A 12,820-nucleotide genomic window follows, 5' to 3' on the forward strand; every position below is an offset into this window, starting at 1 on the left:
TGGGGTCGCCGCAGCGCCCCGTTGCTCAGGTCGGCACGAGGGAGGCCAGCCCACGAGGTGCGTCTCGTTAGCAAGGTTCCGATTCACAGCCCGGCGGACCAAAGCCCAGAGTTTCGCGGTTTCTCTTCCCCTCGTGTGCTCACGAGAGGACACGGTGAGAGGGCAGGCTGACGGGCAAGCTGGGGGTCACACTCCCAGGCCCACTGCTGGGAGGACCAGGGCCCTCCTGAGTGGCTGGGACACTTGGGGGTTTTATTTATGTTTGCCTGTGGGTGTTTGTCCCCGCTGATGTTTTAAGTCGCCGTGCCGCCATCCAAGAGATTAGCTGAGCCAACCACCCTGGAGCGCTCGGCCCCCGTGGGCCCGGCGCTTCTGCGGGCAACGCGGAGAGGGCAGGTGCCCGGGCCGACGCAGGTCTCCGGCAAGGCAGGGGCGTGCCGGCACCCGGGCCCTGCCCCGTCCCTGGGCCCCCAGCCCCGAGCGCCCAGACAGGCAGCCCCTACTGCCCGTCGCCAGGTCTGGGTGGTAGCTCTTCGATCGGCTTATTTATTTAAATACGAAAGAACACTTCATTTCCTCCCAGGTAGTCTGGAAGAAGGTCCCCCAGGGAAACTGCAAGAAAGCGGCAGGCTTGGAGGCAGGGCGGCAGGATCGCTCTTCCAGGGAGGGACCTGGAGCCTGGCCGGATCCACAGGGAGGCGCGCACTGGTTTCAGAAAAGCCGGGAGTCCCCCTGGGAGTCCCCCACCGAGTGCCTCAGTCAGTGCCTCTTTCGGTAAGAGAGACGGGCAGTGGGTCCCAGACCCGTGCTCCACGCTCAGAGGACGTCGGCCGACAGTCGTCCCCCCCACCCCAGAAGACCAGTAACGCGCCAGCTCTCCCAGGGCCCAGCTCCCTCGGCGGGGATGGGGAAGAGCCACCCTTGCCGGGGGCTCCCGGTCACAGCTCACTGCGGGATGCCTTGGCCACAATCACCAGCTTGGACAGCTCGGCCTTGAACGCCCCGGGCCGGTGGGACACTGCAAGAGAAGAAGCGTTGGGGTGAGACGCTCCGGGCCCTGGGCCAGGCCCGGGCGCCGTCCCCACAGTGGACCCGACAAGGAAAGGCCAGGCCTGAAGTCTGCTGGGTGAGGGACACAGGGGAGGCTGTCCTGAGGGCAGCAGAAGCCCCCGGAAAGCTCAGCGTGGGAAGAGCCGAGGTCATCCTGTAAAAATGGGTGGTGGCCGAGCTTCATCACCTCCCGTTTGCACTGGCAACCCCACCTCCTTTGTCCTTGACCGCTACAGTCCCACACCTCCAAGGACCTGCAGGTAGGACAGGGCTCCTTCCAGACCCAAGGCCCCTCATGCCCCAAACCTCCGCTCACTGCACCGCCCTCCTCCATCCCTATGCCTGGTGACTCCCACAATCACGGGGGTCCTTCACCTTATCTTTGCTGTCCCTCAGGACCCTCAGGGCTCCCCGCCACATGGCCCCACTCCCGTGTCCATCGTCCTAACCGCTCGCCCTCCCCGGAGCCCCGGCTGTGGAGCTTCCCACCCCTCCTCCTGCCCAGCACCCGCCCCGCAGAGCCCAACACGGCTCAGGACACCAGGGGCTCCCCGACCTCAGAGGTAACCCCGCCTCCCCGTGACACACGGGGCAGGCAGCAACCTCGATGCCTCACGGACACCTTCTGCGTGAAAAGCACAGGAACTCTTCCTCGTCACAGAGCCCGGGACGGCCAGGCTGTGCGGGTGTCACAGGACCCCTTGCTGTGGAGCGACCCCGAGTGTCCCCAAGGGCCACAGGGCTCCGAGCAGACTCTCGCGCCCTCCGTTCTCTAGCAGGGACTGGCCAAGCGTGGCCTGCGCCATGAGCGCAGGGCGGCTTCTACATTTTAAATTTTTTTTTTTTTCAACGTTTTTTATTTATTTTTGGGACAGAGAGAGACACAGCATGAGCGGGGGAGGGGCAGAGAGAGAGGGAGACACAGAATCGGAAACAGGCTCCAGGCTCCGAGCCATCAGCCCAGAGCCTGACGCGGGGCTCGAACTCACGGACTCATGGACCGCAAGATCGTGACCTGGCTGAAGTCGGACGCTTAACCGACTGCGCCACCCAGGCGCCCCCATTTTAAACAACTTTAACAAGAACCGACAGGAAAATGGTATTTTAGGGATAGGCAGTTCACGCTTCCGTGTTCATACAATAAAGTTTTATTAGAACGCAGCCACGCCTACTCAGTGACCTGTGGCGCCTCACGGATCGCCTTTGCCCTCTCAGAGGCTGTCTGCCCCACAAAGCCGAAAATAACTAGTGGCCCTTTCGGGCAACAGTCCGCAGACGCTGGGCTATAAGCTGGGGCGCTGAGGGGTAGCCTCCCCTCCCTCCGATGGGGGCGCCCTGCCCCCCCCATCTTCTCTGCCTGTGTACCTGGGGCCTATCTGCACCAAACATCCCTTGTTTTTTTTTTTTTTTTATTTAAGTGTTTTTTAAAAACTTATTTATTTTGAGAGAGAGGGAGCAGGTGGGGGAGAGGCAAAGAGAGACAGAATCCCAAGCAGACCCCTCGCTGTCCACGCAGAGCTCCACAAGGGGCTCACACCCACAAAGCGGGAGATCATGCCCTGGGCCGGAACCGAGAGCCGCTCGCTTAACCGACTGCGCCCCCCCAGGGGCCCCCAACAATCATCCTTTCATACCTGCTGTTTTGGTCACTTCAAATTCCTCGTTTTTCAGGGGGACGTCGCTTTCTCTTTCAAACGCAGCTTTGGACTGAAAAAGAACCCGTGGAAGCTTTTCTAATCAGGAAAGAACACGATCCGGTCTGCTTCCCAGAGCAGCACAGGCTAAAGCCACCTGCTTTCACCAAAGGGGCGCCTGACGCTTTTCTAAGCACGAAAGAAAATCCAGAGGAGCCGGTGGTTAATCCACTTAAGAGATTGTCAACCGGCTTAAAACGTCACGCCTTTGCTGCAAATCCTCGGAGGAAGGTTATTTCCTTCATTTTTTCCCTTCAGTTAACGTGTGGAAAGGACGCAAACACAGCAGCCTCTCGACTGTAATTTTTAAACATCAGACTTGTGTCTCAAGTCAGCTAAACATGGGTTTTAAAGCAAGACAGGACCCCAGAGAGCAATTCGATCAGCGGCGTGTCTGTCTGCCCCAGTTCTGCAATCAGGCCCTCGAGAGTGGGAAGGTATTTGGTCGGTGTGATCAAAGTCCATCGGGAGCCCACTTTAAGAAAAGGAGATTATCCTCAATGACCCCGGGTGGGCCTTCAGAGCAGGACCGAGGTCCCTGCAGAAGTCCCTACAGTGCCAGCCGCCTCCCCCGCCCCCCCCCCCCGCCCCCCTCGAGCCGGCCTGGCCTGCAGGCTTTGCAAGGGCCTTGCCAGTTCCTGGCAACAGATCTCTTCATGCCTGTCCCTCCTGGTTCCCCTTCTTGGACCAATAAAGTGGTTTTCCAACTGTTTCTGACCCAAATGCAGAAGGGGGGACCAGGGGAGGGGCTCCGCAGTGTGGCCGGCCCCTGGTGGGGGCAGCGGGGCTCAGGAGCGTGGCAGAAGGGGCTGCCCGGGCCATGAACGGCAGGTCACGGGAGCCGAGGCACGTGGGGCCCTGCCCCACCCCTGTGAGCACACCGCCTGTGCTGCTGCCCTTGCCGTCCCTGCCCGTGTCCCCAGGGCTGAGCATCCAGGACTTTGAGAGTGGGCCCCTCCCCTCTGGCTTCCTGTTGGCCTGGCCAGCAGCGGGGCACTGGCCAGAGACTGGCAGGTGGTAGGAGAGGGAGGCCAGGTGTCCTGCCCCGCCCAGCGGGTCTCTAGGGGTCTCCGGGCCCAGTGCCGTCTCCCTGACACGTCCGGGTCCAGAGTCTGCGAGGCGTCCCGTGTCCTCCCGGGTTACAGAATCTCCCCCTGGGGGCTTGAGGTCTGTCTCCTCACTCCACCCGCCTCCCCACCCCTGCCGGTGGTCTGAAAGGAGCAGCCTGCGATGGCACGAACCGCGGCAGCCACCCCCGCACGCGCGGCCTGTACTCACGTAGGCCATGCCGTACTCGATCTCCGCGCCCCGCACCTCCGCCTTGAACTGCGTGAAGTACAGGTAGGACTTGCCCTGGGGCCTGCGAAAGAGGGGCAGGCAAGAAAGTCAGCCTTTCCTCTTTGCTAGAACATTCGTCCGGCTCATTTACTGACAGGTCTGTTTCTCCTTCTGGGCCCCAGCTGTGCTAGGATGGGAAGCCTTATGCTCATTCACTGAATGCTTTGTCATCAGGGGCCAAAGGCATTTCCAGGCATTGTGCTGGGGACCAAGAAATGGCAACATCCCCGGCGGCGAGAAGTACAGGAGTTAACTAGGCAGGGGAGGGAGACAGCTGCCCTGGGCGGAGGGCAAAGGTCCCGGGGAGGGTGCAAATGGGGGCATGCAAAGGACCACAAGGGCAGCACGGCCAGAGCAGCGAGGGGCTGAGAGGGGCCGGCAGCGCGTGCCGTGTGAAGAGCCCCCCTAGGGGCGCACCAGGAGGGCAGGTGGGGGGGGGGGGGTCCAGGGGGCCTCCCAGATTCTCTAAGCCCTGGTGGCTGCCAGGGCCTGATCGGTCAGTGTCCGGAACCGGGAGGCCAGCCCAGGTAGGCGTGACCTCTTGCTGAGCGGGTGGCCCTGCGGCCAGCAGGTCCTTGGGCACCTAGAGGGCTGGTGCTCACACCCCCTGGTGCCGGGCGGTGATCTGCAGACAGACGGACGCCCCGGGGCCCCTTGCCCCAGGGACGCTTCTGAGGCCAGGGGGCTGCGGACGGGGTCTCCTCTCGGCAGGGCCTGACTAGGACGCTGGGCTCCTGGCCCCTGGGGCCTCTGCCCGTTGCCAACAGGGGCCAGTGCAGAGCGTGGGGGAGAAGATCCCCGACTCTGCTGGCAGGCACCTGCTGTCCGTAAAGCACCAGGCAGGGGACTGTGAGGTGGCGCCTATGAGCGAATTAAAACACCCCATGTCTTTTCATGGCTGTTGCTGCCACAACCCAAGTATCTCCTGTCTGTGGATCTGTCCCCCTGTGCTCACCCCAGCCCCCTGAGGGGGGCACCCCGGCCCGGACTTCCGTGTCTCCCCCAAAGGGCCTGCACTGTGCCAGACCCACAACCAGTGCTTGAGAAGTCGGTTCCAGGCCACAGGGTCCAGGGGAGCAGGGACATGATGCGACACAGCCCCAGCACCCTACCCCCCACTGGGCTGAGCACCCCCGTTCCTGTCCCTTCTTGGGCTGTGGCTCGCTCGTGGCGCTCCGGGACTGCAAAGCCTGAGCGGGGGACGGAGGGTAACGATGGGGGGGGAGCCCCACCCCTCCCCCGGGGCTGCTTTCCTCCCCCCTCCCCTCTTGGCCTCAGTGTCAATGCGCTTGCCTGGGGTGCCCTCCCCGCCCCACCGATCCCCCCGCACAGTGGCACACCCCCTCTCCGATCTGTACCTGTGTGACGTCTGCCCCCCGCCTGTGCGCCCTCTGGGGTGTAGGACCCTGTCTTCCCAGCACCCCAGGCGAGCACCCACAGCAGACTCAGCGAGGCGCCACCCCGGGACCCCTGACTTACCTCCAGATGGTGCAGGTGAAGTGCTGGTGGTCTTTGCTGGTCCCCAGACTCATCTGCCACTTCTGGGGAGAGAAAGATACAGGTCGGCCCCGGGCCCGCGGCCTCACTGCTCACGGCACACTCTGTGGGTTTCAGGTTCAGCTCTGGTTCTGCAAAGTGAGCGAACCTTCCCTGGGCCAGCCGGCTGGAGCCTGGCTCAGGGGCGGTGAGGCCATAACGGTGGGGACGTGCCCTCACACGTTCGTCCAAACCCACAGGAGCAGGACCAAGCGTGAACCCCAGTGTCCGCTACGGGCCGGGACTCACAATGACGCGGGAGGGCGGGTTCGGCGACTCTAACAGATGTCCCCTCTGGTGGCGGCCGTCATTGACAGGGGAGGCCGTGCATGGGGGGCCTGGGGGAGGGGTGGTTATCAAAATCTGTGCCTTCTGCCCACTTTGGCTGTGAATCTCAAACTTCCCTGAAAAATAAAGCCTATCAAGAAAACTAAAAGGCAACAGAGTATATTCATGCTCGTTGAATGACCACAACGTCCTCAGCGCAAATGCCAAGACTGTGATACTCATGGTTACACGGAAGACGTGGGTGGGGCCTGGACAATGGAAGGCACCAGAAAGCTTTTTTATGTGTTTTTCTTTTTCAATGACGTGGAGGTGTTAGCTTTCTAGAAATCCACTTAAAGGGGCGCCTGGGTGGCTCCGTCGGTTGAGCGGCCGACTTCGGCTCAGGTCTCGATCTCGAGGTCCGTGAGTTCGAGCCCCGCGGTCAGCACAGAGCCTGCCGCCTCCTTCGGATTCTGTGTCTCCCTCTCTCTCTGCCCCTCTTCTGTCTCTGTCTCTCAAAAATAAATGCTAAAAAAATTTTTGTTTTAAATCAAAAACGTTGTGATTCCCAAATACACCGCTACCAGTTTCTTCTAGATTTCACGGCCCCTGAAAACCCGGCGAATGGAAACAGACAACCACAGCCGGTTCTGGGCTGCCTGCGGCATCTGTGGATTTTGCTAGTAAAATGCGAGTTTACAGTCCCCTCCCGAGACTAATAATATACACCGAGTACTGGCATTCCTGATTTAAAGTTAGAGCGTCTTCATTAAGGAGAGCAAGGCCGTGTTTAGGTTAATTATAATGGGAGTAAATGGTCATCTAGATGCCGCTTGCCTGCAGCGTGGAGGTGGGGACCGATTATTCTGGCGGGACGGCTGCAGGCCATACCCGCAGACTCAGATTTTTTTTCCTCCCTGTTTAAAATTAGCACCTGTCCAGGGGCGCCCGGGTGGCTCGGTCGGTTGCGCGCCTGACTCTTGATTTAGGTTCAGGTCAAGATCCCAGGGTTGTGGGATTGAGCCCCGCACTGGGTTCCGCACTGAACATGCAGCCTGCTTAAGGTTCTCCCTCTCTTCCTCTCCCACTGTGCCCTTCCCCTGATCATGCCCTCACTCTGTCTAAAATTAATTAAAAACTGAAAAAAACTTTTAAAAGCACCTGTCCATGGCCCCAAGGCCTCTGAGCACCTGGAAATGGTTTTATGCTGTGAGACAGAGGTTTGCCACAGCTCTGAAAAGGTTCTTGAAAATGAGGCAAACATTTATTATTATTATTTTTTTAATGTTTATTTATTTTTGAGACAGAGAGAGACAGAGCATGAACGGGGGAGGGCCAGAGAGAGAGAGGGAGACACAGAATCGGAAGCAGGCTCCAGGCTCCGAGCCATCAGCCCAGAGCCCGACGCGGGGCTCGAACTCACGGACGCGAGATCGTGACCTGAGCTGAAGTCGGACACTTAACCGACTGAACCACCCAGGCGCCCCGAGGCAAACATTTAAACATGGTTTGAAAAAATGAACGCCAACCCAATTTAAAACCAAGAGCTTCTAAGCAGCAGGGTCAACTGTGAGTGACCTTGTGGTTACATGAACTTGGCTGTGGTCTCGTGGCTGGCACGGTGGGCAGCTGGTAAGGCTCCGGCTCTGGCATCAGACGCCCGTGAGTGTGTGTTCTGGGACAGCCTGGGCCCCTGGGACCTTGTCTGTGCAGCTAGGGGAACCGGGCACAGAAGTGGCTGGGTGTGACAGAGGACGCCTAAGTGGCAGCTGCTAGCACTTTTTATTAGGACACACACGACAGATGGGACACGACAGAGCCCAACGCCTCCAGTTGTGTGTCCCGAACCCCATCAAGGTACAGACCCGTTCTGTCTCCCCGAATTCCCCGGCCCCTTCCCTCTGCACTTAACCCCTCCCCGCGAAATCCTGGTAACCGCGGACCTCGTCTCCCGTCTCAGAGCTGGGCCTTTACAAAACCGTCCTCCGAGAGGAATCAGGCAGTAGGCAGGTCTTGTGCATGTTTCCACTCAGCACGCGGCCCCGGACGCTCACCCACGCTGCTGCGGGCGACCACAGGTCACTTGTTCAGTGGCTTTGTTGGGCAATATTTCCGTACCGGACCTTTCGCTTTTCTAAAGCAAACAAGTCTGTGTTTTCTAGCACGTTCCCACGTGTGCATCCCATCACCACGACCTAGTTCCGGAACATTCCGCCTCCCCGGAAAAGAACCCCATCTCCCTCGGCAGTCACCCCTCCCCCGCGCGCGCACGTTGCCTGTTCTGGACGTTTCACATAAGTCGAATCATATACTCTGGGGCCTCTCGTGTCTGGTTCCTTCCCTGGGCGGCGTGTGTTCAGGGTCCGTCACGGGGCAGCGGGTGTGGGCGCCTCCTCGCTGCTGTCCGCGGGTTAGGGTTAGGGTTAGGGTTAGGACACTCGGGCTGTTTCCCTCGTTGGCCATTCTGAATCCCGCTGCTGGGACGGTCGTGCACGTTACCAGCGGGCAGACCCCTAGCAGTGGAAGTGCCGGGCTACAGGGCAAGCGTACGTTTGACTTGGTAAGAAATGGCCACTCTGCATCCCCACCGGCCACGGCCAAGCGCTGCAGCTGCCGGGCCTCCTGGCGGGCACGGAGAGATGAGGAGCCACCGAGCGCCCCGTCGGGCTCCCACAGTGCCACCTGCCCCGGCAGCCGGCTACCTGTGATCTCGGTCACAGTTCCAGACGGGTGCTCCTGGAACGAGTCCGCACCACAGCGCACCTGCTTTTCTTAGGTGGTTTCCTCCAGGATGAGCCTGGATGAACGAACTCCTCCTCCAAGATGAACGAAAGCAGCTGGAATTCCAGTTTGTGACGCAACGGCTACTTCAAGACAAGGCTGCAGCCTACAGTCACCCCGGCCGGCGCGACTGAACTTGGCTCTCCCTCCCCCAACGCTGTAGCTCTGAGAGTTTCGTCGGTGGCGGGTGTGCGTGTGTGCGTGTGTGCATGTGCGCTCTTTTCCAAGTTGCTGGTGTTTCCTGCACAGAGCAGTGGTTAGGGGTGCATGCCCTGGGGACCTCGGTCACTTCCCAGCTGGGGGACCCCGGGCCTCTGTGTCCTCGTGTGTGAAACTAGGTCATGGCAGAACAGTATGGCCGCCTGGGGCCGTGGAGAGGAAGAAATGAGACGTGTGCACGGCTCAGCACAGCGCATGGCACCCGATGAACGGCCACAGTAGGGCGACACAATGCCACAGACTGTTCTGGAAGGAGAGCAGGCTTTCCCCAAAGTCCGGTCGATTGGGAGCAAAGCACAATCAGGGATACAGGGAGATGCTGTTTACTGGTTTTTACAGGGACGATGAATTCTTCCCTTTTTCTTCTAATTCTAACGATTTTGAGAAAGTCTGTTTGCGCCTCTTCCCGAACCCTTGAAGCTCTCCCTCCTGAATAAACCAGTACCTCATTCTCGGAGCTCTTCTTTGTACTGGTGCGTCCGTTCCTGGCTGTTTCGTAGTCTGTGGCCGCGGGCATTATTTCCTGGGGCTGCCGTAACGAAGTATCACAAACCTCCTCCCTTACAGCCGCCACGCTGTATTCCCTCCCAGGTCTGGAGGCCAGAAGTCTAAACCAAGGTGTCGCCGCCAGGCTGCCACGGAAGGCAAACAAAATGACCCTGACAGAGGCTCCCGGGGACAGAGCCGCACCTCACGTGCCTCTTCGCATCCAGACTTTTGTTCACTGTGTGGCATTATAGGGGGAAACCTGCCATCGTTAGTGAACTGGAGTATGTTCTTTTATGGGTGACGCAAGAACAGTTCAAAGGCTCTAGGGAAGGATCCTTCCCGCCTCTTCTGGTTTCTGGTGGCTCCAGGTGTCCCTTGGCTTGTGGCCGCGCCCCTCCATCTCTGCCCCTGTCTTTACTTGGCCTTTTCCTCTGAGTGTCTTCTCCTCTTCTATCAAATCTCCCCGGAGTGTCTCTTGTAAGAGTTATTGTCATTGGATTTGGCGTCCACTGGGATCACCCAGCACGATCTCCTCGTTGCACAGTCCTTAACTTACGCCTGCAGATATATTTTTTTTTTTCTTCTAAATAAGGTTAGGGGCGCCTGGGTGGCTCAGTCGGTTAAGCGTCCGACTTTGGCTCAGGTCATGATCTCACCGTTCGTGGGTTCGTGCCCCGCGTCGGGCTGGGTGCTGACGGCTCGGAGCCTGGAGCCTGCTTCGGATCCTGTGCCTCCCTCTCCCTCCACCCCTCCCCTGCTCACATTCTGTCTCTGTCCACCTTTCAAAAGTAAAATACACGTTAAAAAAACCAATGAAAATAAATACGTAAGTAAGGTTAAAGTCACAGGTTCCAGGGATTAGGAAGCGACCGTGGCTTCTGGGGGAGCACCGTTCAACTCACTACCCTTGTGTGACCCCAAGTTCAGCAGCTTCACTGCGCTGCCCCCTAAGCAGCTCTCGGTCCCCGACACAAGCCGGGTATGGTGGGCCCTACTCCGCGTCTCCCAAGACCGGACGCAAGGTGTCAGCGAAATGCACTCCCACCTGAGGCTTGGACTCGCCTTCCAACTCTTGCCAACGTGCTTGGGGCAGAGCTCAGTTCCTGCGGCTGGAAGACTGACGCCCGGACGCCAGCCAGGAGTTGCCATCCGCTCCCAGAGGCCATCTGCGCTCCTTGCCTCGCGCTCCCCCCCCCCGCCCCCCCAGCCAGCAAGGGTGAATCACATCCTTCTTATGTTTCGAATCTTATTTCCTCTCCGGCCACCGGCCGCCGGAGAAAACCGCCACCACGAAATGGGGACCTCAGTCGTACGTGGCGAGGAACTGGGTTCCGCCGACAACTCGGAGGAGGCTGGAGATGAGAGTTGGCCGGCTGCCGCCTTGATTTTGGCTTTATGAAGCGCCCGGCCGCGCTGACCACGGCTTCTAACCTTATCAGAACCGGGAGACAGTAAATGGGGGTTGTTTTAAGCTGCTAAATTTATCATGATTGGTCATGCATCACGGAAGGCAAACAAAACGCCCCTGACAGAGGCTCCCGGGGACAGAGCCGCACCTCACGTGCCTCTTCGCATCCAGACTTTTGTTCACTGTGTGGAATTATAGGGGGAAACCTGCCATCGTTAGTGAACTGGAGTATGTTCTTTCATGGGCGACGCAAGAACAGTTCCACGAATGTGAGTTAATGTGGGTGTGACCCAGCTCTATTGTTCCCTGGAGAGCATTTCTCCACGACAACGGATGCCGCCATACAAAACTACGTGGAATTGGGAACAACTCACCTCGTTGGTCCCTCCTTGAGAAGCGTAGGTGAACGTGCATGTATATTTGTCCTGGAGACAAATTGAAGACGGAAAAAAGTTTGTTAGAAAGCGCTTACGGCGGATGTCCTTCCGAGATCCAAAATCCAGAAGATCTGGCTCTTGGGGCACGTGGGTGGCTCAGTCGGTTGAGCGTCCTACTTTGGCTTGGGTCATGATCTCACAGTTTGCGAGTTCGAGCCCCGCGTCGGGCTTGCTCCTGCCAGCGCAGAGCCCGTTGTGGATCCCCTGTCCTCCTCTCTCTCTCTCTCTCTCTCTCTCTCTGCCCCTCCCCCCCAACTCATGCTCTCTCAAAAGTAAATAAACATTTAAAAAATACTAATTCCTAACAAAATAATACTAATAAATAAAATTAAAAAAATAAATAACATCCGGCTTTTGAACATCTGCACTAAGGAAAGGAGGTAGAGCCCGATTCTTGGCTGATGTGCCTGGAGGCCAGCCCCACAGGGCCTCCCAGTGTCTACAGACCTAGAACTCCCCTGCCTGTCTCCCTGCTAGTGAGCTCCTAAGTCAGGACAAATAGCCCACGTGGCTTCTGGGGGAGGGAGAACAGGAAGGGGGAAGTCCCCCACCCCCCAAGCACCCACCCATCTGGGGACTCTGGAAGCAGGGGCACCAGGAGGCCCTTCTCTGCTCTGCTGTGGGCCTCAGACAAGTGAAAACTTTGCTGAGTCTGTTTTCCTCATCTGTGAAACGGTCCTAGCAAATAAAGCACTTGGGGCGACATCTGGCTATGAGGAAGTGGTACGTCGCAGCTAGTGACACCTGTAACAGACAGGGAAAATGAAGATGGGAGGGGAAGGGCTTCTCCAACGAGCTAGGGGCAGCGCTGGGCTAGCCCCAGCCTTGCTGACTGACGGCTAAGGAGGGCCTGGCCTCCCACCTCGGTGAAAGGGTTGAAGGACATCCTTCTCCTGGTGCAATGGAGAAGGGGCAACGTCTGTCCACCTCCTCCGCAGTCAGAGCCGCAGCGAGGCTGACCCTCTGCAGGGCCTGGAGGTGAAGAACCCCCCGGCCTCCTCTCCCCCCACTTCTGGGCCGGCTCTGCCCTCCAATGGCCGGGGACTCGGCCGGTCTGGGAGTTAGGGCTGCTTGCCCACGCGAGGCACGCGAGAGGAAACAGGGACCGAGGCTAGTGACCCACCCCCTCCAAGTCGCCAGACCCCAGGAAGTCCCGCTCCGCGTAAATTCAGCCCTATCTCCGTGATGACCGCACCCCCAGAGTCCCTTCCCAAGCCAGGCCCCGCCCCTGACGGTCCAGGCCCCCTTCTCAGGACCCGCCCCCACCGGCGCCACCGCTCAAGCCCCCGGGGCGGCGGCGATACGTACCCCCGGGCCCACGTTCTGGGAGAAAGAGTGCACGACGCCGCCAGGTCGCACGTCGAACGCCACCGTCGTGGGCTCGGACACCGCCTCCCCCGGCCTCAACGCCACAGCCGCCAGGAGCAACGCAGCCCACCAGCTCGCGCCTTCGCCGTTCCTCCTTTTGCTGGGCGCCGCCATGTTGGGATCGGATCCGCAGGGCAGGGTGGCGACGGGACGCGGCAAGGGACACGTGGGGCGACCTCTGGAGGCCACGTCGGCGGCGGCGCGGGCACGTGACCAGGCGCGCCCCGCCCCTT

General features: G+C 59.3%; 1 protein-coding gene across 1 annotated transcript; it reads right to left on the reverse strand.

The window, feature by feature from the left end:
• Positions 1 to 526: 526 nt before the first annotated feature.
• MYDGF (myeloid derived growth factor) lies at positions 527 to 12,769 on the reverse strand. Its single transcript, XM_019430751.2, has 6 exons — positions 12,528 to 12,769; positions 11,157 to 11,207; positions 5,562 to 5,623; positions 4,023 to 4,104; positions 2,685 to 2,757; positions 527 to 1,018 (listed from the first exon to the last, which is right to left on the reverse strand). Exons 1-6 carry the CDS (start codon positions 12,699 to 12,701, stop codon positions 939 to 941), a joined length of 522 nt encoding a protein of 173 aa, XP_019286296.1. The 5' UTR covers positions 12,702 to 12,769; the 3' UTR covers positions 527 to 938.
• Between the last annotated feature and the right edge of the window lie 51 nt (positions 12,770 to 12,820).

This window comes from Panthera pardus, unplaced genomic scaffold (assembly GCF_024362965.1).
Source record: "Panthera pardus isolate Hobbes unplaced genomic scaffold, ASM2436296v1 HiC_scaffold_8, whole genome shotgun sequence".
In the NCBI taxonomy this organism is placed as follows: Eukaryota; Metazoa; Chordata; class Mammalia; order Carnivora; family Felidae; genus Panthera; species Panthera pardus.